Source organism: Oncorhynchus mykiss, chromosome 4 (genome assembly GCF_013265735.2).
Source record: "Oncorhynchus mykiss isolate Arlee chromosome 4, USDA_OmykA_1.1, whole genome shotgun sequence".
NCBI classification, from domain to species: Eukaryota; Metazoa; Chordata; class Actinopteri; order Salmoniformes; family Salmonidae; genus Oncorhynchus; species Oncorhynchus mykiss.
Genome location: NC_048568.1, coordinates 25,476,342 through 25,500,523, shown reverse-complemented (window position 1 = coordinate 25,500,523; position 24,182 = coordinate 25,476,342). Strand labels below are relative to the sequence as shown.

The window sequence follows — 24,182 nt, the reverse complement described above, 5'->3', positions numbered from 1 at the left end:
CTACCCAGTGATGATGATCTCAGGGTAGCTCTGTGTGCCGAGGCCCCAGTTACCACCACTGATTGGCCACTCCTGGACAACACAATACACCAAACAGAACAGCACAAACAAGACAACAACAAGAAATGGTAATCGTTGAGATTGATACATGCGTAAGGTATAAGGAAATCAGTGATAAGATGTTGTCAGATCCAATCTAGCCTACACATTGAACCAAATAAAATAAACATACTGTAATGAGACCATTGGAATGAGACAGGAGGGAAGCAAGAGGACAGAGACACATGCCTTCTTTTAGCCAGTGGGCTGATGGGACATAATTTGTCTTAGAGATAGAGGGAACCTTTACCACGGTGTGTGTTTGACAATGCACGTGTGTGTGTGTGTGTGTGTGTGTGTGTGTGTGTGTGTGTGTGTGTGTGTGTGTGTGTGTGTGTGTGTGTCTGAGAGAGCGCAAATGTGTTTTTTAGGTTGTGTTAAACGCGGTAGAACATACAAAGGTCAGTGGTATGACTCAACATTGATCTTTCAGTAAGAACGCTTCCCACAGCCACCCCTTACTTGACACACAGTAGAAAGAAGCAGGCAGGGAGATAAAGGGATGGAGAGATGAGAGGGAGGAGAGGGTCAGTACATGGTGACATTTCCAACAGCGCGGGAGAATATAACAAGAATACAATGAATTAAAAAGAAGCAGAACAGAGAGAGACAGGATAGAGGGTAGAATGAAGCTAGAATTAGAGAACATGTAGGATACAGGAGATAAGATGCAGAACAGGGTGGAGATTGGACTATCGAATGTTATTTACTGTGTGTCCTTCAACATGAACATTGATGGGATATGATGCACCCTAAAACTCAACTCTGGACCTCCAAGTCAGTTCCACAGATTTTTTTTCATTGTTTCCCTCTAATCAGGCACTGATTTAGACCTGGGACACCTGCAGGGTGGAATTTATTATCAGGTAGAACAGAAAACCAGAAGGCTCTGGAACTCGTAGGGCAAGAGTTGAATACTCCTGCAATAGCACAGTACTGCCATTATGAGGGGCCCAGTAGCTGAGAGGGTGTATTGTAGAAAAGTGTGGTCCTTACCTTTTTGCTGTAGCCCTGTCGTTTCTGTCTGGAGCCAACAGAGTAAAGTGCGGGTATGAGGTCCACAGGGCAGTCAGCAAAGTACTCACAGCAGGTAACCGGAGACTCATGAATGGTCAGTGGATAGGGGTTCTCGAATATGGGGTAACTGGGAAAGGGGACATAGAATTACAGCTCACAGTTTTAGTCCCTACAATGGCAGGCCACGAGACATTGAAACTGAAAGAGATGCATGCAATAGAATGGAAATGAATGAAAGTACAGAATCTAAGCTAAATCTACAGGGATAACAACCTGTTAGTTAGTAATAACTGTTGTGTTTCAAATGAGTAGGAACATTCAAGAAGTCCAAATAATACAGTAGCTAAATATTTTATGTTAATAAAGCATGTTCAGTCCTTTAACATCCACTCAGACGTACCCATTTTGTGCAAGGTCGATTACAACTAAATCCTTTTCTAGAAGGACCACTACAGCATAAGGTTCCTGAAAATCTGAAATGAAAAAAACATAACAAAAAGAAAGATAGATGTCATTCATCAACACAATATGTAGGGTATATTCTCTCAAATTATTCTCTCAAATCTACAATTCCGAAAAGACATAAGTGTCTTCAAGATGTTGATCAAATATATGAGCTTGAATATATAGTAACCTATTAAAAGCATATTTCAATATTAAACTGAAGATGAGTTAACATCCCACTGGGCACAGACGTCAGTTCAACGTCTAGTTTTGATTTACATTTGGTTGAATTGTCAACTAACATGAATTGAATGTGAAATGTCATTGGATTTAGGTAAACAACTGGGTGAAAAAAATAAGAAATGCCCTTACGCTGATGACTTTTTGCCAATCTATGTTGATTCAACATCATCACATTGATTTTGGGGGTTGAAATTACGTCGAAACAATGTTGATTCAACCCTTTTTTTGCCCAGTGGGATGTTTGATTATGGAACATTATTTTGCCCAATAAACCTTTGGATGAAAAGGAACTGAGCTGAACTGAAGGAATATGGAGGAATACCACAGACCTGAAATACCTACACATAATATTGCAGCACAATAGCAGTATGCTGTTAGAGGTGGTAGGAGAAAACGCAGTGTTCTTTTGTTAGCATCTGGCTGAGATGCAATGGGAGAGTAAATAGGCATTATTGTCTGAGCCAGAGAGAGGATAGTGTGTGCGCGTGTGTGTGGGTATGTGTGTACATGTGTGTGTGTGGTGTGTGTGTGTGTGTGTGTGTGTGTGTGTGTGTGTGTGTGTGTGTGTGTTTGTAGAGAGAACAGTGTGTGACTGGAAGCCTAGAACATGTTTTCAGTGTCCTCCCTTCAGAGTCAGTGTAGTTACAGCTTGTAAGTCCCAGAAGAGACACATTGTACACCAGGGCAGCCACGACCTTGACAATCAATGTCTCTCTGCTCTGTCTCTCTCCAACTCCCTCTTGCCTTCTCTCACTATCTCCTTTTGTCTGTTAGAATGTCTCAGAAATGCTCTAAGTGTTTCTCAGTCTTTGTTGTCTGTGGATGTGTCTGTCAGTCCGGCTGTCTGGCTGTCTGTGCTGCCTGCCTGCCGATGTCTGTCAGTGTGTCCGTCTGTCAGTGTGTCCGTCTGTATCATTGGTCTGCCTCTGATCTTTTCTAAAAAAGCCTCAATTCCATAATAAAAGATGAAATGTCCTGCTCAACATCCTCCCATCCTCCCCATCAGTAACAGCAGATTGAACCAGTGGTGCAGTAATCAGCCCAGTGTTGTGTAATCCCAGGTCTCCTAGGTCGCCATTACAAGATGGAATCAAAGCATCCCAACATAAGGTTGGTCGCCATGGTCACCATTACGCAACCATCAACCGATCGTTTGCTAATCGGTTTCCTCATGCCCCCATACCAACGCTAACGTCAAACAAGACACACACACTTCAAGCTACATGCACATACACACACACTTTTTGGATGAGCTACATCCACATGACTTTAGCCCCCCATTTTCTGTGGTTAAGATGCAGTCTCTTCATGACAGCCATTTACATATGACTATCAACATTACACTGCCTAAGGATAAATATCATTGTAAGAGCACCGGCTAATGTAATAGCACCGGTCAATATAATAGCACCAGTTAATGTAATAGCACCGGTCAATGTAATAGCACCGGTCAATGTAATAGCACCAGTCAATGTAATAGCACCGGTCAATGTAATAGCACCAGTCAATGTAATAGCACCAGTCAATGTAATAGCACCAGTTAATGTAATAGCACCGGTCAATATAATAGCACCAGTTAATGTAATAGCACCAGTCAATGTAATAGCACCGGTCAATGTAATAGCACCAATCAATGTAATAGCACCGGTCAATGTAATAGCACCAGTCAATGTAATAGCACCAGTCAATGTAACAGCCCTGGTCAATGTAATAGCACCAGTCAATGTAATAGCACCGGTTAATGTAATAGCACCGGTTAATGTAATAGCACCGATCAATGTAATAACACCGGTCAATATAATACCACCGGTTAATGTAATAGCACCGGTCAATGTAATAGCACCGGTTAATGCAATAGCACCGGTTAATTTAATAGCACCGGTCTTTGTAATAGCACCGGTCAATGTAATACCACCGGTTAATGTAATAGCACCAGTTAATGTAATAGCATCTGTCATTGTAATAGCACCCGTCAATGTAATAGCACCGGTTAATGTAATAGCATCTGTCATTGTAATAGCACCGGTCATTATAATAGCAGCGGCCATTGTAATAGCACCGGTTATTGTAATAGCACCGGTTATTTTAATAGCACCGGTCAATATAACAGTACTGGTTAATGTTATACATTTTCTATTTATAATAACTTTTACATTGTTTTATGTAATAAAGCCGGGTTAATGTAATAACTTGCCGGTTAACATAATAAAAATGATGAAGGCTTAATGTAATAACTTTTACCCACTTAATGTAATAAGTTATCACATTACAATTGAGTTATTTAGCAAACACTCTTATGCAGAGCGACTTACAGGAGCAATTCCTCAAGGGAATGTTTTTAAGAACCCCCTAATGTCAATGTCCGCTCCCCCTGGAAAATCAATTAGCATTACAAAAATCCCCATCAAAATCTGAGATATCACTGACCTACAGCGGTGTTTGTCAGACAATGAAATATCCCAAAAATCTGTCATCTCACAAGAACATCTGTAGCGTCCAAACAGTTTGGCCCACTGTTTGTTAAATATTGGTAAAAAAATATATAAATAATTTACTGAGCTTTCTTATATCTCTCAGATATAGGACAGACACTTTAAAACAAACTTCCTTTTGATTTATTTTCTGAATATCTGTTTTTCCATGTTATTCAATGCGTTTCTGTGTCACACCCTGATCTGTTTCACCTGTCTTTGTGCTTGTCTCTACCCCCCTCCAGGTGTCGCCCATCTTTCCTGTTATCCCCTGTGTATTTATACCTGTGTTCTCTGTTTGTCTGTTGCCAGATCTTTTTGTTCGTAGAACCTACTAGCATTTTCCCCCATGGTCCTGTCTTGTCTTAGTTCCTGTTTTCTAGTTTTTCTCAGCTTTGATCCCTCTGCCTGACCTGACCCTGAGCCTACCTGCCGTCCTGTACCTTTGCCCCACTACTCTGGATTACCAACTCCTGCCTGACCTGACTCTGAGCCTGCCTGCCTGCCTGCTGTCCTGTACCTTTGTCCCTGTTGTGGAAATAAACATTGTTACTTTGACACAGTCTGCATCTGGGTCTTACCTTGAAACATGATACTATGGGCTAATAGCAGTAAGGCCAAATTCAATGTTTCATCAAATATGATTATATGTATTTTTTTGTATACGTAAAGAGTTCCTAAAATTCTAAATCAAATAGCTAGATGGTCATTGGTGTGACCATCCTAAAACAATTCAATATGTTAGCTTTGTAACCACCCCCCGCTTAAGATTTTTTACATAATTGACACAATTTTCATCATCTATTGTCTGAATATGTACAACCTTGATCAAGCAGCATCCTAAAATAGTGCGGCCTACTGTTCCATTTGAACCAGCAACCGACTGGAGCGTCAATCTTCTTAATCAACCCAAAACATCAAGCATCTAAACATGATATCAACTATAGCATCAAACCAATTAATAAATATAGATTGTTAGAGGCAACGTGGTAGCAATTTCCACTGTGGTAGAGGACACTGCTTCTCCCCCTTGAAGGACACCTTGGCTGATGACTGAGTTCTCTACCACCCATCAATCTGGGGCTAACTGAGATGAGGGCATTTGAAAAAGAAGGCTGAGACCTCCAACATACCTTAACCTGGTTCATTTCCCCTGCAGACCTACATTAAAGGCTACCAGGGGCTATAGAGCAGGTAAGATGTGAGCTGTAAAGAGGGGAGGGTACTCCACTGTGTGTTCTCCACTCAGCCCCTCTCTGACCCAGACATTTCGGCACAAGATGTAAAATGCCATTCAATTGAATTAAGTCTATTCCCACCTCCAATCAATTGGTTCCCATTGAAACACACACATCTTAGCAAAACAAACCCAAAACAAGACACCAAAATCAACACCTCTGTCATTACATAATGATATAGAAGACAGAACATCTAAATCATCATCAATGAAAGCCCTCTCCCAAGACACATCATCTCACAAAGGGCAGGGCATTAATTTAATAACATAATCAGGTCAGACAGCTATTGTGAACAAGGGAGAAGATACAAATCTAACATTCATTGTACTCCACAAAGAATCACGAGCATAAACCTCCCCTGGGATATTTTATATTCATCACACACAGTCTCACACACATACAAAAACAGAAAGGTCAAATGTCAATGCTGAGAAGGGCTAGGACACAACATATTACCGGCTGGAAACAACAAAGCCGTCAGTGTAGTTGCTAATTAAACTGATTCCACTCATAAACACACTCTGAGGCTTACTGGGATATTTGTAGATAATGATATAGCAAGCATACAAACAACCACACACATGGACACACACACACACACTGACCGTTAGAGTATGGCGTCTCACAGAGCGTGAGGAAGTCTACGATAGGATAGTCCATCTCCAGCACGGCTGTACTCTTCCCATGCATCACCGTCAGACATGGCCGCCGGCCCACCGTGTCATACGACAGACCTCCAGACAGGATCATGAAGGGGTCTCTGTATAGCACACATATACCACACACAGACAGACGCAGACATAGACACACATATACCACACACAGACAGACGCAGACATAGACACACATATACCACACACAGACGGACGCAGACTTACACACACACATACCACACACAGACAGACGCAGACATAGACACACATATACCACACACAGACAGACGCAGACATACACACACACACATACCACACACAGACAGGCGCAGACATACACACACATATATCACACACACACACACACGAACAGACACATGAGACACATGGACACAAGTCCATATGGAAAGCTATAGAGATGCCATATTCATTATCTCTCCAAGCATCGTAGGGTTGTGTGTGTGTGTGTGTGTGTGTGTGTGTGTGTGTGTGTGTGTGTGTGTGTGTGTGTGTGTGTGTGTGTGTGTGTGTGTGTGTGTGTGTGTGTGTGTGTATCCTTACCCCAGTCTAGTGGTCTTGTACTCCACTTTGAGGATGGGTTTGCAGGGCTCTGGCTTCTTTCCATCCTTGGGCTGCTTTCCTGAAATAGAACAGATCACTTTAGCTTGTTAGTTCCCTTCTTCATTCCCCTCTTACTCTCTGCTTTGTTCCCTTTTCTCCTCTTTTCCCTTGCCCTCTCTCCTCTCCACTCTCTCCTCCTCCCTTTTCTTCCACCATTTCCCTGATGGAGCAGTAGCAGCCACTGTGTGTGTCAGACAGTGATTCAGGCCTGTCCATTAGAGAGAGGGAGAGAGATAGCTAGATTTGTGAATAAATGCTATGTGCACAAAGGGAGTCAACTTAAGGCTTGGTCAAATAAGTATTCACTAAAAAGGAAGAATGTAATCACAATTTATTGTAATAATTGACAAGTACCTAGCCTTAATTAAATTTCTTAAAGGGAAGCCTTTTTTAATTTCACATAAACCTGTCACACACAGTTTCATAATTGTTCATTAAATACTAAACTGATTACGCATGCAGCAACGGGGAAAACAACTAATTCAAAATCGTTTCAATGGAATCCTTTCCCCATTACACTGTACACAAGAACAATAACATGGCAATTTAAGAATGGGGTTCAAAGTTCTCTTGCTTTCTTTCAACTCCCTTTCTCTTGGTTTTCTCTCCTCTATTCCTCTCTCTGCTTTCTCTTGCTTTGTGGGGGGGGGGGGGGGGACAAAGTCACATCAGGGAAGGAAACGTTTAACACAGAGTAAATTAATTAAACCCTTGTTCACTTTATTTGATCTATTTTGTAAATAATGTATGTTTACCTTGTGTAACTTCCTATGTCTGTATTCTGTCTCTAAATGTTGTCTATCACTTGCAGCCCCACATCACCAAGTAAAATTCTTAGTATGTGCAAATGTACAGTGAATAAAGGTGATTGTGATGAGAAAGGAGAAATGTTGGAAACCAGAGAAAAGTTATAAAGACAGGTTGCATATTAAAAGAAATTGGGAGGAAAAGTGTGTGTGTGTGTGTGTGTGTGTGTGTGTGTGTGTGTGTGTGTGTGTGTGTGTGTGTGTGTGTGTGTGTGTGTGTGTGTGTGTGTGTGTGTGTGTGTGTTCAAGCTTACCATGTGGGGTGATTGTCTGAAATGGCTTGCCCTGGCCCTTGATGTTCCATATGGTGAGCGTTCCGTCTGAGTGACTACAGATGAACTGCTTGCCCTCATGGTGCCAGGCAACCGAGTGGATCGCCTAGGAAACCACAGGAAGCAGGAAGTGAGGGACAGGAAGAAGAGGGCCACTTAATCACAGTGGGAAACCATTTGTAGCAGTACCAGGTACCAGGTACAGTTGTACCTCTCACACACATACTGTTCACGTATAAGGTTTCTCCTATGGACATACGGTGTGTTCACATGTGACTATTACGCCCACGCCTTAGTGTGGGTTATGCTGTGTTCAGCAGATGGCTGTTGTGATGTTAGAGTAGAGGAGGGTTGCAAGGCAGAGTTTACATTTGGTTACATCATGTACATCCCTGAAACATGGTACAATCTTCTATTAACCACTTGTGTAGCATGCATTATAAATGAATGATAATTTATGATGCATTATATAGCTACAGTACAGTATAATCATTCATTAAAGATCATGGCTAAATGTCTATATATCTGTACAATCATAAAGCACAAAGGTGGTTCAAAGGTGGTTTAAATGTGACAGTGCTAACAAGTGTTGTCCCCATTGACAGAGACAAGTGTTGTCCCCATTGACAGAGACAAGTGTTATCCCCATTGACAGAGACAAGTGTTATCCCCATTGACAGAGACAAGTGTTATCCCCATTGACAGAGACAAGTGTTATCGCCATTGACAGAGACAAGTGTTATCGCCATTGACAGAGACAAGCGTTGTCCCAATTGACAGAGACAAGTGTTGTCCCCATTGACAGAGACAAGTGTTATCCCCATTGACAGAGACAAGTGTTATCGCCATTGACAGAGACAAGTGTTATCCCCATTGAAGAGAAACAAGTGTTATCGCCATTGAAGAGAGAGAGAGAGAGAGAGGGAGAAAAAGCTAAAGAGCAAGGACAAGAGAGATGAAAGAAAAATACATACATTGACTGACATATTATAAAGAAGAGAGGAGAAGAGACATGAGAGAGAGAGAGAGAGAGAGAGAGAGAGAGAGAGAGAGAGAGAGAGAGAGAGAGAGAGAGAGAGAGAGAGACAGAAAGAGCACCTGGCTATGAGGAGGCAGGTAGCATAAGCTAACGACTAGCGCCTGACCTGCTACAGCAACAGCTCACTGAGACAACCTGAGAAACACTTCAAAAAATGCTATACATTTTTTACATAAAAACTCTCCCTACATTATAAACGTTCAGCAAAAGCTCAATGATGGGAGATACAAAGATAAGCTAAGAGCAGAAATCAGACAGATAAGAGTGGGGATGGGGTGGAGTGGAATTATGATGCGGTGGGTTGAAATTGAAGACTCATTATTTTGTCATTAAGAATGCCCTCCCTCTGCTTTGCATAAACCCAACAACTTTATTTATATTTTGGCAAGGCAGAAAGTGATTTAGCGACCGACAACAAATGAATAAAATGGCTGCTTCATCATTATTAAAGCACTCCGGAAAAAACAGACCGGCTTACTGCTGTCTTACAGCTCATTATTAAAACTCATTATTAAAACACACCCACTAGCACAGACGCACACACAAACACTCACACCAATATTGAAATACTTAGACAACATTTCTCAAGCATTTTAAGGTGAATGTAAGCACACACACAGTGCGTCACTTCAACAGGATATAGAAATATAACAGTGCATTGTTCAGGTTGACAGTCCCATGGAGCAGAGACAATACATTGTGGTTAGTTGGACAATTAGCAGGTAATTGAAACACATGGTTTTCTTTATATCAAATAATACCCATTAAGAATACTAATTTAATGACTTACATTATGCTCCTTTCAGAGAATGGTCTTTTGGGATGAGACAGTGAGTCACACACACACTCAAACCCACAACCTCACACACACACTCTTGCACGCACACCGACAAAAATAAATGCAAAAATACTAAGACAGGCAGACCGAGAGAGAGAGAGAGATAGATATATACTAAGTGTACAAAACATTAGGAACATCTGATCTTTCCATGACAGATTAACCAGGTGAATCCAGGTGAAGGATATGATTCCTTATGGATGTAACTTGTTAAAACCATTTCCATCAGTGTAGATGAAGGAGAGGAGACAGGTTAAAGAAGGATTTTTAAGCCTTGAGACAATTCAGACATGGATTGTGTATGTGTGCCATTCAGAGGCTGAATGGGAAAGACAGAAGACTTAGGTGCCAGGCACACTGATTTAAGTGTGTCAAGAACTGCAATGCTGCTGGATTTTTCATGCTCAACAGTTTCCCAAGTGTATCAAAGGATATCCTGCCAACTTAACACAACTGTGGGAAGCATTGGAGTCAACATGGGCCAGCATCCCTGTGGAACGCTTTCGACATCTTGTAGAGTCCATGCTTCGACGAATTGAGGGGAAAATATATTAGGAAGGTGTATTTGGAAGGTGTACCTAATGTTTTGTACACTCAATGTACTTATATACTGTATAGAGAGAGGGGGAGAAAAAGACAAACACAGAAAGAGAACGACACACACACAGAAACACACACAGAAACACACACACACAGAAACACGCACACACACAGAAACACGCACACACACAGAAACACACACACACACACACACACACACACACACACACACACACAGAAACACACACACATAAAAAAACACATAAACACACCCACAGAAACACACACAGACAGACAAAGACACAGACACAGATATAGACACACACAGAGAGAGACAGTTGGGCCTAATTAGAGTGCGTTCCTCCTATTACAGTGTGAGACAGACTGGGCATCTATGTAACGACAGCAGTGTGTCGTCCTCCCAGACATCCTTAGTCACACTCCCTTACCCTCACTAAAGTTCAGCCACAGTACATAAACACATACAAACAAACAAACAAACAAACAAATGTACTAACAGAAGAGAAACTGTCGACAAATCAATGCTACTCCACAGGACAGGACATGTACATACTGTAAATGTCAACAGATTAAGACCCCTTCAGTAAGACAGATATTGACAGGTCAGTGTGTGTCAGTGTGTATTGGAGATCTTGCCATTTGTCCTATAATAGTGTGTGTTAGATGCTCTGTGATGGGGGTTGCACCGAATACAACAGGTCTGTAGACCTTACAGTGAAATGCTTACTTACGAGCCCCAAACCAACAACGCAGTAAAAAAAATATGGATAAGAATAAGAAATAAAAGTAACAAGTAATTAAACAGCAGTAGTAAAATAACAATAGCGAGACTATATACAGGGGGTATCGATACAGAGTCAATGTGTGGGGTACTGGTTAGTTGAGTAGAGTTATTAAAGGGACTACGCATAGATGATAACAACAGAGTAGCAGAGGTGTAAAAGAGGGGGGGGGGGGGGGGGCAACAAAAATAGTCTGGGTAGCCATTTGATTAGGTGATCAGGAGTCTTAAGGCTTAGGGGTAGAAGCTGACACCACCTGGTATAGAGGTCCTGGATGGCAGGGAGCTTGGCCACAGTGATGTACTGGGCCATTCCTGCCACATCCGACGAGCATCAGAGCTGGTGTAGTACGATTCGATCTTGGTCATGTATTGACGCTTTGCCTGTTTGATGGTCGGAGGGCATAGCGACATTTCTTATTCGCTTCCGGGTTAGAGTCCCACTCCTTGAAATCAGCAGCTGAACCTTTAGTTCAGTGAGAATGTTGCCTGTAATCCATGGCTTCTGGTTGGGGAAGGTATGTACGGTCAATGTGGGGACGATGTCATCGATGCACTTATTGAAGCCAATGATTGATGTGGTGTACTTCTCAACGTCATCGGAGGAATCCTGGAACATATTACAGTCTGTGTTAGGAAAACAGTCCTGTAGCTGACCACTCTTTTATTGGTCTAGTCACTGGTGCTTCCTCCTTTAATTTTTGCTTGTAAGCAGGAATCAGGATGATAGAATTGGGGTCAGATTTGCCAAATGGAGAGCTCTGTGTGTAGAGTAAAGGTGGTCCAGAGTTTTTTTCCTCCAGTTGCACATTTAAGAAGCTGATAGAAATTTGGTCAAACGGATTTAAGTTTCCCTGTATTAAAGTCCCCGGCCACTAGGAGCGCCGCCTCTGGATGAGCATTTTTTTGTTTTCTTGTGGCGGAATACAGCTCATTCAATGCTGTTTTGGTGCCAGCCTCTGACTGTGGTGGTACAGTGCTTTGCAAAAGTATTCACCCCTCTTGGCGTTTTTCCTATTTTATTGCATTACAACCTGTAATTTAAATATCTTTATTTGGATTTCATGTAATGGACATACACAAAATAGTCCAAATTGGTGAAGTGAAATGAAAAAAATAACTTGTTTTAAAAAATAAAATAAAAATGTTAATGGACAAGTGGTGTGTTCATATGTATTCACCCTCTTTGCAATGACACCCCTAAATAAGATCTGGTGCAACCAATTATCTTCAGAAGTCACATAATTAGTTAAATAAAGTCCACCTGTGTGCAATCTAAGTGTCAGATGATCTGTCACATGATCTCAGTATATATACACCTGTTCTGAAAGGCCCCAGAGTCTGCAACACCTCTAAGCAAGAGGCACCACCAAGCAAGCGGCACTATGAAGACCAAGGAACTCTCTAAACAGGTCAGGGACAACGTTGTGGAGAAGTACAGATCAGGGTTGGGTTATAAAAAAATATCAGAAACGTTGAACATCCCATGGAGCTTCATTAAATCCATTATTAAAAAATTGAAAGAATATGGCACCACAACAAACCTGCCAAGAGAGGGCCGCCCCCCAAAACTCACAGACCATGTAAGGAGGGCATTCATCAGAGAGGCAACAAAGAGACCAAAGATAACCCTGAAGGAGCTGCAAAGCTCCACAGTCGAGATTGGAGTATCTGTGCATAAGACCATTTTAAGCCATACACTTCACAGAGCTGGGCTTCATGGAAGAGTGGCCAGAAACAAAATAAGCAAACATGTTTGGTGTTTTCCAAAAGGCATGTGGGAGACTCCCCCAAACATAAGGAAGAAGGTACTCTGGTCAGATGAGACTAAAATTGAGCTTTTTGTCCATCAAGGAAAACACTACGTCTGGCACAAACCCAACACTTCTCATCACCCCGAGAACAACATCCCCACAGTGAAGCGTGGTGGTGGCAGCATCATGCAGTGGGGATGTTTTTCATCGGCAGGGACTGGGAAACTGGTCAGAATTTAAGGAATGATGGATGGCGCTAAATACAGGGAAATTCTTGAGGGAAACCTGTTTCAGTCTTCCAGAGATTTGAGACTGGGAAGGAGGCACACCTTCCAGCATGACAACTACCCAAAGCATACTGCTAAAGCAACACTTGAGTGGTTTAAGGGGAAACATTTATTTGTCTTGGAATGGCCTAGTCAAAGTCCAGACTTCAATCCAATTGAGAATCTGTGGTATGACTTAAAGATTGCTGTACACCAGCAGAACCCATCCAACTTGAAGGAGCTGGAGCAGTTTCGCCTCGAAGAATGGGCAACAATCCTTGAGGCTAGATGTGCCAAGCTTATAGAGACATACCCCAAGAGACTTGCAGCTGTAATTGCTGCAAAATGTGTCTCTACAAAGTATTGACTTTGGGGGGGGGGGGGGGGGGTTAATAGTTATGCACGCTCAAGTTTTCAGATTTTTGTGGTATTTCTTGTTTGTTTCACAATAAAAAATATTTTGCATTTTCAAAGTGGTAGGCATGTTGTGTAAATCAAATGATACAAACCCCCCAGAAATCCATTTGAATTCCAGGTTGTAAGGCAACTAAATAGGAAAAATGCCAAGGGGGGGTAAATACTTTCGCAAGCCACTGTATGTAAACAGATACGAAAAATACAGATGAACACTCTCTAGGTAGGTAGTGTGGTCTCCAGTTTATCATGAGATACTCTACCTCAGGAGAGCAATAGCTCGAAGACTTCCTTAGATATTGTGCACCAGCTTTTATTTACAAAAATACACAGTGCTCCGCCCCTTTGTCTCACCAGACGCCTCTGTTCTATGCTGCCGGTGCAGTGTAAACTAGCCAGCTGTATGTTGATAGTGTCGTCGTTCAGCCATGTCTCCGTGAAGAATAAGGTATTACAGTTTTGAATGTCCTGTTGGTAGTTTCATCTATTTTATCTGTTTTAGGTCATCTATTTTATTGTCCAAAGATTGCCCGTTTACTAGCAGAATGGAAGGACGTGAGGGTTTATTAGATCGCCTACGAATTCTCAGAAGGCAGCCTGCCCTCCGGACCCTTTTTCTCCGCCTCTTCTTCATGCAAATCATGGGGATCTGGGCCTGTTCCCGAGAAAGCAGCATATTGTTCGCGTCGGTCTCGTTAAAGGAAAAAAAGGATTCTGCCAGTCAGTGGTGAGTAATCGCCATCGATGCCATCTCACACACTATGCTAGTGTGTGTTAGATGATCTGTGATGGGGTTGTCCTATAATAGTGTGTGTTAGATGATCTGTGATGGGGGTTGTCCTATAATAGTGTGTGTTAGATTATCTGTAGTGGAGGTTGTATTGTGTTAGTGTACATTGGTTTTGAGTACCTGTCTCTGTGAGACTCCAGCTCTAGAGTACTGAGAGGAAGACCTGGGCATTGTATCACTAACATCATCCTTCGTCCATATAGATTCAGTGAAATGAAGATGATCTTAGTGCTACTATGCTTTAGGGAGACCCAGCCTTGTCATGTTCCAACAGTGACAGGACCTGTCCAGACCTCAAATGTGTGTCAAACACTCCTCTCACAGTGCCAGGTGAAGGACACTGTCCGCTTTGCCATCTCGCTTTTCTCGACCCATTGATTTTGTTAGTAACTCTCACTCAGATAATATATTCAAAACTGAAAACATTTCTCTCCGCCCTATGGCAAATTGAGTAGAGTTGCAGAAAATGTGCTTTAAAACTTAAAATGTTTCTCTCCGCTGTCAATAATGTTTTACACGCACGGTGGGGGGGGGGGGGGGGGGGGGGCCCAACAACATTTCACTTAGGGCCCCCAAAAGGCTGGGGCCAGCTCTAACTGAATGTGTGGGTATGGATGTGGGTAAGCAGACCCGCGAGCAACTGCGGCCCCTCACAATGATTTCAGATTTTTTGTGGCCCCCACCCCCATCAATGTTGCCCATCCCGGTATAGAGCTAGAACTAATATACATGTCCATTCCTGTTGCTAATGGAGATAATACCACATCTGCCAAGTGTCCCATTAGCACAACGAATTGCTGAATGAATGAATGGTATCTGGCTACTAGCAATAGTTTATGCTTTTTATATGTCTCATTGTATTCCATTTAATAGGTGCAACGTGAATTGCATATATACTGAACAAAAATATAAAGCAACATGTTAAGTGTCGGTCCCATGTTTCATGAGCTGAAATAAGATAAATATCCCAGAAATGTTCCATACTCACAAAAAGTGAACACATTTGTTGATATCCCTGTTAGCGAGCATAAGCTGCCTCCAGTTCCCGCCAATATCCAGCGACTTTGCACAGCCATTAAAGAGAATTGGCACAACATTCCACAAGCCACAATCAACAGCCTGATCAACTCTACTGTATGCGAAGGAGGCAAATGGTGGTCACACCAGATACTGACAGGTGTTCTGATCCATGCCCCTACCTTTTTTTAAAGGTATCTGTGACTAACAGATGCATATCTGTATTCCCAGTTATGTTAAATCCATAGATTATGTCGTAATGAATTAATTTCAATCGACTGATTTCCTTTTATGAACTGTAACTCAGTAAAATCTTTGAAATTGTTGCATGTTGCTTTTATAGCTTTGTTCAGCATAGGTTAAGAAGATTTGAACCAATATAAACACTATCTGGAAAGTCATCACATTGGCTCGAGTATGAGAAAGTGTTTTGGTTTTCTGTTAAGTGCACATACACACATACATAGGGTACTGAGGTGACAGTTTGCTTATTTACACAAAATGGAATGAGCTCTATCGCTGCCATGATTATTCCAATCCCACTGCTATAACAGCCTTTCATGTGTGTGTGAGTGTGTGTGCTGTGCGTGTGTGAGAAGGTGTGTGTGCGAAGGTGTGTGGAGGTGTGTGTTTCTCCCCTCACACCTACTTGGATTTATTCAGCTAGAGAGGGACGGAGGGTGGGAGGGAGGTGGTGAACTGAGAGAGGGGGGGTTAAGAGGGAGAGAATGACAAAATGAAAGAAGGAGCAGGAAAGATGGAGAGTGAGAGAGAAAAGAGATATAAAAATCTGAAACAGGCTCCAGTCTAGGCAGGCTATTCATCAGCAGGAGAAGGATGAGGCATTTAGTCAGACAACGCAGGGCTGAGGTGACTGATGCTCTCTTCTTCTCCATCTTCTCTCTGATGCTCACAGTGACTGCACCTGCAGAGATAGCACTGAGCCATGAACAGGAAAAATTCTGGGAGAGAGACACAATGGAGGAAGGAATGCTGTCAACTGTTTGTGAGGGTTGGAATACATACATACTGTGGTTAGGTGTGACAAAAATACAGTGTTTCCTGTAATTAGTGAGGGTGTCTAAGATGTTCTAACACGACTAGAGAAACTTGAGGACAAGGTTACAGCCAGTGTCCTCCACCTCTATTGCCTATGTCCTATACCCTATTCTCAATGTCCTATACCCTATTCCCTATGTTCTATACCACATATGTCAGAGTCAAGGCCCGCGGGCCACATCCGGCCCGCAAGAAGGTTTTTTACGGCCCCTGGGATGATCTTGATTTATTATTAGAACCGGCCCGCAGCAAGCCGGCAGCCCGCAGATCTTTTACACGCACCAATACTACATTTCCCACAATGCAAAGGTGACGCACCGAGCAGTAGGCTGCTTCATTTCAATATTTATTGGCACAGCAGTCGTCAGCATCACAGTAAAATTAACTTTCAGATACCCATCAAAAATGGCAAAACGGAAGGTGGATACTGAGAACCGGGGGTTTCAAACAAGGTGGGAGTCGGAGTATATGTTCACGAAGGTAGCTGGAAAACCTGTGTGTCTTCTGTGTGGAGAAAGTGTGGCGGTACTGAAAGAGTATAATCTGAGACGACATTATGAAACGAAACACGCGGACAAAAACAAGAATATGGACATGGAACAAAGGCTACAAAAGGCAGAGGAATTAAAACGAGGCCTCAAATCTCGACAGGCTCTGTTCAAAAAAGCCAAATCACAAGGCCAGGCTGCTGTCAAGGCCAGTTTTATTTTGGCAGAAGAGATCGCTAAATCAGCCCGGCCATTTACGGAGGGGGATTTCATCAAAAACTGCATGATTAAAGTTTGTGACGAAGTTTGCCCAGAAAAAAGGCAACTCTTTTTAAATGTGAGTCTGAGCAGAAACACCATTGCCGAGAGAGTAGACCAGTTGTCCATCAATCTAAAAGAGCAGCTTGTGAAAAAGGGAAAAGATTTTATTGCATATTCCTTGGCTGTGGATGAGAGCACCGACATTTCTGACATTGCCCAGTTGTCAATTTTCATCCGCGGAGTGGACTCCAACCTAAGCGTGACAGAGGAGTTTTTGGCTTTACGTCCTATGCATGGCACAACTACGGGGCATGATTTGTATGAAGAGGTGTCAAGATGTGTAAATGAGATGGAGCTGCCTTGGGAAAAACTCGTGGGTTTGACAACCGACGGAGCACCTGCGATGTGTGGACACAGGAGCGGACTGGTGGCGAAGATACGGGAAAAGATGCAAGAGGAAAACGCGACAGGTGAGCTGACAGCTTATCATTGTATCATACACCAGGAAGCGTTGTGCGGTAAAGCCTTGAAAATGGAGCATGTAATGAGCATCATCACGCGCACAGTTAACTTTATCAGAGCCAAAGGTTTGAATCACCGCCAGTTCAAGGCATTTCTGACGGAGTTAGAAACGGAGCATGGTGATTTGCCTTATCACACAGAGGTGCGATGGCTAAGCCAGGGAAAGGTGCTTCAAAGATGTTTCGAGCTTCGTGAGGAGATTTGTCTGTTCTTGGACAGCAAAGGGAAAGACACAACACAACTCCGAGACGAAATGTTTCTGTGTGAAATGGCTTTTCTGTGTGACATTACGAGTCATCTGAATGCAATAAACTTGCAGCTGCAGGGTCGGGATCGTGTCATCTCTGATATGTACAGTACAGTGAAGGCATTTAAAACCAAACTGACTCTGTGGGAGACGCAGATGCGGAAAGAAAATTTGAGCCACTTTCCCAGCTGCCAGACCATGAAAGAGAAGCTCTCTACCAGTGCGTTCCCGAGCACACAGTTGGCTGATAAAATAGGTATGCTTGCCGCTGACTTTCGACGCCGATTTGCTGACTTTGAAGCACAAAAAAGCAGGTTGGAACTGCTCGGTAACCCATTTGCTGTTGACGTGGAAAGCTCACCACCAAACCTCCAAATGGAGTTGATTGACCTCCAATGCAATGATGCACTGAGGGCAAAATATGCGGCAGTGGGTGCTGCGGAGTTCGCCCGTTTCCTCCCCGGCACAATGCCCCAGCTGCGCATCCAGGCTGCTCAAACGTTGTCTATGTTTGGCAGCACATACCTGTGTGAACAACTGTTTTCTTTGATGAACCTGAACAAAACATCACACAGAAGTCGACTTACTGCTGAACACCTCCACTCAATTCTGAGGATTTCTTCAGCTCAGAGCCTTACCCCGAACATTGATGAACTTGTGGAAAAGATGGGACACCACCAAGTATCACCCTCAACCTCAAACAAGTGAACATTACTGTGCAATCACATATTTAGAGTTTTTACTCAGTTCAAGTTTAAAAGTTAAAATTTAATATTTGTTTTCACTGCATGTTACTTCTCCTTAAACAAAGTGTTGTTTTTGATTAATAGATTTTTGCACTTTATTTTTTTGTATTTCAATCCAATTATATTTTAAAAATATTTCAGTTGAGTGGATGATAGAAAATTGCTATTATTGTTTTTTCTTTGAAGTAAATTTAGCCCACTTTTGCTAAAATAGAAAATATAGTCTACTGATGGTGCCTTGAATACCGGTTTCTTTCATTTAATGTTCATGTTATGGGGATATTTATATAAAGGAAATTTGTCTTTTGTGTCTGTTGAAAATTAAAGATTACTGACAGAGCCATAAGAAAATATTGCTTTATTTATCTGATCATATTGTAATATATTTGTTAGGTTTTCAGTAGGTTCAATTAGGTTCACTAGACTATATGCGTCATTTAAAAAATTTTCAATGAACATTCGAACAGTCCGGCCCTCGTCTTGTAGCTGATTTTTTTATTTGGCCCTCCGTCCATTTGACTTTGACACCCCTGTCCTATACTATATTCTCTGTCCTATACCCCATTCTCAATGTCCTATACCTTATTCCCTATGCTCGATGTCCTATACCCTATTCCCTATGTCCTATACTCTATTCTCAATGTCCTATAATCTATTCTATGTCCTACACCCTATCCCCTATGTCCTATACCTTGTTCTCTATGTCCTATTCTCTATTCCGTATATCATATACCCTATTCCCTATGTCATATACCCTATACCCTATTCTCTCTTCCCTAAACCCTATTCCCTGTCCCCTATACCCTTTTCTCTATGTCTTGTACCCTATTCCCTATGTCCTATACCCTATGGTATATACCCTATTCTCTACGTCCTATACCCTATCCACTGTGCCTTAAACAATATTCCCTATGTCCTATACCCTATTCAATATGCTGTATACCCTATTCCCTATGTCCTATACCCCATTCCCTATGTCCTATGCCCTATTCCCTATGTCCTATGCCCTATTCCCTATGTCCTATGCCCTATTCCCTATGTCCTATGCCCTATTCCCTATGTCCTATGCTCTATTCCCTATGTCCTATGCCCTATTCCCTATGTCCTATGCCCTATTCCCTATGTCCTATGCTCTATTCCCATTCACTCTATACACTACGCTCTAAGCGGCAGGTGACCGCTGGCCATTCCCCTGACAGTTACAGAGATAGTTTCTTGCAATTACAAACATTTTCCCCAAAATACTGTTTCCTCACACAACTTAAAGATTTTGAAGTCCGAGGAACTCCAGACCCTGCCCTTCTGCCAGCCATAACGATGCCAAAACTTCCTTTGTCATCACGCCCAGTCTACGCAGCAAAACCACTGATACAGTACCATGATCCTGTATATACATCCAGCCCGTCTTTCAGAAACTTGCAGCGCCATCAGAAAAGCCTGCACATCTATCCTGGTATAAGTATATACTTAGCATTTTAATCCATTACTTAATGTGTTGGCCAGAGCCCCATCTAGGAATCCAGAGTTATCATAATTAAATCTCCCCATAGTCTATTCTACAGAATCAAATGCTATTCTACGCCCTTTAAAACTGGTTAGAGGCCAGCTTTTATGTTTAGTTCTTCACCGCTAAAGTTAAGACTGGGACATCTATTGCTGATCCAGAATCAGTGATACAAACCTGAACAAACAGGGCTATATGGGCCATATGCCCTTGAAAACTGGTTCAGCTCTTAATAGCCAGGTTTAGACTGATGATCATAGATCTGACCCTGAATCAGTAATTAGTGACAGGTGATGACAGCAGAACATTAGCTGTAATGCCCGAGCATGGCAGTGATGTGAATACAATGCTGTTTTCCCCAGTGTTCATGAACTCCAGAGTACTGAAGCAGCAGCGGTGTAGAGAAGTAGGTCTCTGGGGAGGTGTTACAGGGTTGAGAGGAGAGAACATAGCTGCCAAGGAGATTCACCACATAAGCCTTTGGACCAGGGAGGAGGAGAGAGAGAGAGATATCATCTCACCCAGGGGAGAGAGAGAGAATGCACAATAAAGAGGGAGCATCCTATTCATCAGGGAGAGTCACCACAGGGCCATGTTGTCCTTGTGTTGTCACATTGTAAATGAGGTGAACGGTAGCACGGGTGTTAACATAAACTCATTACTCTAAGCCTGACTCGGTGTGTGTCTTTTTAAAGCCACGACTCTGTGTGTGTCTTTTTAAAGCTACTCGATCTGTTTGGCACCAGGGTTTCTGACTCCTTAACTGGGTATTATGAGGCTGGGGATAACAAGTCATTATGTGATGTTTGTGTTTTTCTATTAGCATTTTTTTGTTAGAAACGGATGTTGGCTTGGAAAAAAAGGAAACACAAATGGCCGATGCTCTAGAAATTGAGGTCCACAGGCAAGACATCGGGACATCCGTGGTTCTGAGAGACTACACGCTGTAGGATTGGGTGCCAAACTATTGTAACTGTAATGAATACTCCGGGAGAAAAAAGGTGTAGATTCACGCGCAGAGAGTGGCGGGTGTTTATTTTGCCGTCTCAGAAGGCAGGATTCGTGGTCACAGGCAGAGACGATGTCCGGAATCCCATACAGATGGAACACCTGCTGGAACATACACTCAGCCAATTCCATGGCGTTAGGTAAATGAAGAAGAGGAACCAGACGACACATTTTTGAAAAACGGTCTACTATGATAAGGATGGTGGCATTACCAGAGGATTCAGGAAAGTCTGTGATGAAGTCAACAGCTACGTGGGACCAGGGTCTGAGGGATTGGCAAATGTTGAAGCTTACCGGAAGGGAGATGACGAGGGCTTTTGGTTTGGGCACAGACTGGACAGGAGTGTAAGTAATCCCTTACGTCAGATGCCATTGAGGACAGCCAGAATTTACAGGATAGAAGTTTGGTGGTTCGTGTAATGCCTGGATGTTCTGACCCCAAGGACGTGTGAAACAATTGCATGAGTTTGGGTCTAATAGCTGCTGGTACAGTACGTAACTCCTCCCAGCTGCTGTCTCAGGAGGAGCCGGGTCAGAGGTTAGGGCTTCTTGTATGGCAGAGTGAACCTCCCACTGTACCAGTCCCTTCCTCTTGCATTATGGAAGAATTGGTGTAGGGTCTGAGTTACTGGTCAGAAGGTCAAACTGCCAGGAGAGAGCATCAGCTTTTACGTTTTGAAAATGGAAGCATGTGAAGAGCCCAGCGGGCTAGTCTGGAGTTTAACCTCTTGGCCAATCTGATATATTCCAAATTACTGATCTGTTAGGATGAGAAAGGGATGTTGTGCGCCGTCCAACCAGTGGCGCCACTCCTAGGGCCAGCTTGACGGCGAGGAGTTCTCTGTTCCACACACCGTACATTCCTCTCAGCGGAGGATCATTTCCTGGAGAAGGCGGCACAGGGATGTGATTTTGGAGGTGTTCCCACCCGCTGAGAGAGTATGGCTCCTACTTAAGGCATCCACCTCCGGGGTGAAAGGAAGGGTCGGATCAGGTTGGTGAAGGACAGGAGCTGAGGTGAAGAGGCATTTCAAGTTGTTGAAAGCAGTCAGGGCTGTATCAGTCTATTGAAGGGTCCGGGTCTTTGGGCTGGTAAGGGCAGTGAGGGGAGCGGCCGTAGAACTGAAGTTCCGAATGAACCGGCGATAGTAATTGGAGAACCCAATGAAACGTTGGAGTTCCTTAACGGGGGTGGGTTTGGGCCATTTACCGACGGTGGTGACTGTTCTCATCCATGCTGACCCCTCCAGGTGTCAGTACGAAACTGAGGAAGTTTACATGGAAGGTGCTCTTTTCAGTCTTCACATAAAGGTTATGGTCAAGGAGCCATTGAAGAACATTTTGTTCCTTAAGGAAGTGAGAGTAAATCAGGATGTCATTAATGTAGACAATGAGAAAGGGGTTGATCATATCCTGGAAAACCTTGTTCACAAAGGATCGGAAGACGACGGGGGCGTTAGTAGGGACGTAGGGCCTGACCAGGTATTGGTAGTGCTCTCGTGTGGTGATAAAGACCATCTTCCATTCGTCGCCTTCACGTATACGGACACGGTTATATGTACTTCGCAGGTCAAGTTTTGTATAGATGTTGGCGTGGCCCTCTTGTTCAAGGGTCGCTGGGATCAGAGGAATGGGGAAACGGTTCTTGACCGTGACGTCATTCAGGGAACGGTAATCAACACATGGACGGAGACCACTGTACTTCTTTCCAACAAAGAAGCTGGACGCAGCCGGGGAAGAAGGACGAATTAAACTGTTTGAGTGTAATCAATGTAGTTCTCCATTGCCTCATTTTCCAGGATAGATAGGGGGAAAACACAGCCCTTCGGTGGGGACACTCCAGGGAGTAAGTCAATAGCACAGTCTCCTGGGCGATGTTGTGGCAGAGAGGAGGCCTTGATTTTGCTGAAGACATTGCTGTACTGGGTGTGTTCAGATGGCAGAGGCAGAGTCCAATGGTGGTGGCACTGCAGGGTAGGCTGAGACAACTGGTGAAGCAGGTAGAAGACCAGGACAGTAGTTCACCACCACGTGATGGCAAGGTTGTGACGACAAAGCCAGGGGTGTCCGGGGATAAGTGGCTGTTTGGGGGATGAGAGTTCCATGAGTTGAATGGTTTCTGTGTGGAAGACTCTGGAGCGTGACGCTCTGTGTCAGGTGCATAATGAAGCCCGTGCCCAATGGCTGCCCATCCAGTGTGTTAATCCTTAAGGGAGGGTTGACAGGTATTAGATCAATGTCAAGCTCTTGTACTAGCTGGTGATGGATAAAATGACCTGCTGCTCCCGAATCTATCAAGCCTTCTAGAGCCCTTCTTGGATCCGCCTTTGATGTTCGATACACGGGAGAGGAGCGTGGCCCAACTGCATGGGCTCTGGAAGACTCGTACAGGATGATGGAATCATGGAAAGAGAAGGTTTCGTGTTCCTGGGTGGCAGAGTTCTTCGGCGGTCGGCGATGAGGTGGTCGATGAAGATGGACATACGACTGTGTTGATTTAAATCCTGAAGGTCACCTCTACAGGACAGCTCTGCCTGAAGTTCCCTGTTGAGCCCTCTCCGGTAGATGGTAAGTAAAGCAGCCTCATTCCATCCACTCCCTGCAGCCATGGTGCGGAACTCGAGGGCATAGTCGGCAGTTGAATTGCGTCCTTGTTGAAGTTCTATGAGGAGGTCTCCTCATAGAGGATAGGATGACCGGAAGGAGAGTGATCGAATACCTCTTTGAAAAGGGTGTGGAAATGGGTCTCGGATCCGAGTTCTGTGCTGTTGGCAGTCCATATGGCGGTGGCCCAATCCAGGGCTTTGTCTGTGAGTAGAGACAAAATCCACCCTGCTCTTTTCGGTGGCAAAGTTAGTGGGGTTGTGCTCAATGTAGTTGCTGCATTGCATCAGAAATCCCTGACATTTCCCAGGTGAAACGTCATATTTTCCAGGCATGGATATGAATGAAGGGCTATGGGTTACGATACCTGGCATCGGAGGAGTAGGGATAGGCTGGCGGAAAAGATGGCAGATTTCCTC

The 24,182-nt window shown here is 43.4% G+C and overlaps 1 protein-coding gene across 7 annotated transcripts in view; it reads right to left on the bottom strand.

The window, feature by feature from the left end:
• LOC110521064 (syntaxin-binding protein 5) overlaps positions 1-24,182 on the bottom strand; it is a 137,519-nt gene that overhangs the window by 19,915 nt on the left and 93,422 nt on the right. For all 7 annotated transcript variants that reach the window (XM_036976004.1, XM_036976008.1, XM_036976006.1 and 4 more), the window contains exons 8-13: positions 7,847-7,970; positions 6,727-6,805; positions 6,118-6,272; positions 1,517-1,589; positions 1,096-1,243; positions 5-72 (exon numbers count right to left, since the gene is read on the bottom strand). In XM_036976004.1, the coding sequence (XP_036831899.1) occupies positions 5-72; positions 1,096-1,243; positions 1,517-1,589; positions 6,118-6,272; positions 6,727-6,805; positions 7,847-7,970 (647 nt within the window). The remainder of the gene's footprint in view (positions 1-4; positions 73-1,095; positions 1,244-1,516; positions 1,590-6,117; positions 6,273-6,726; positions 6,806-7,846; positions 7,971-24,182) is intronic.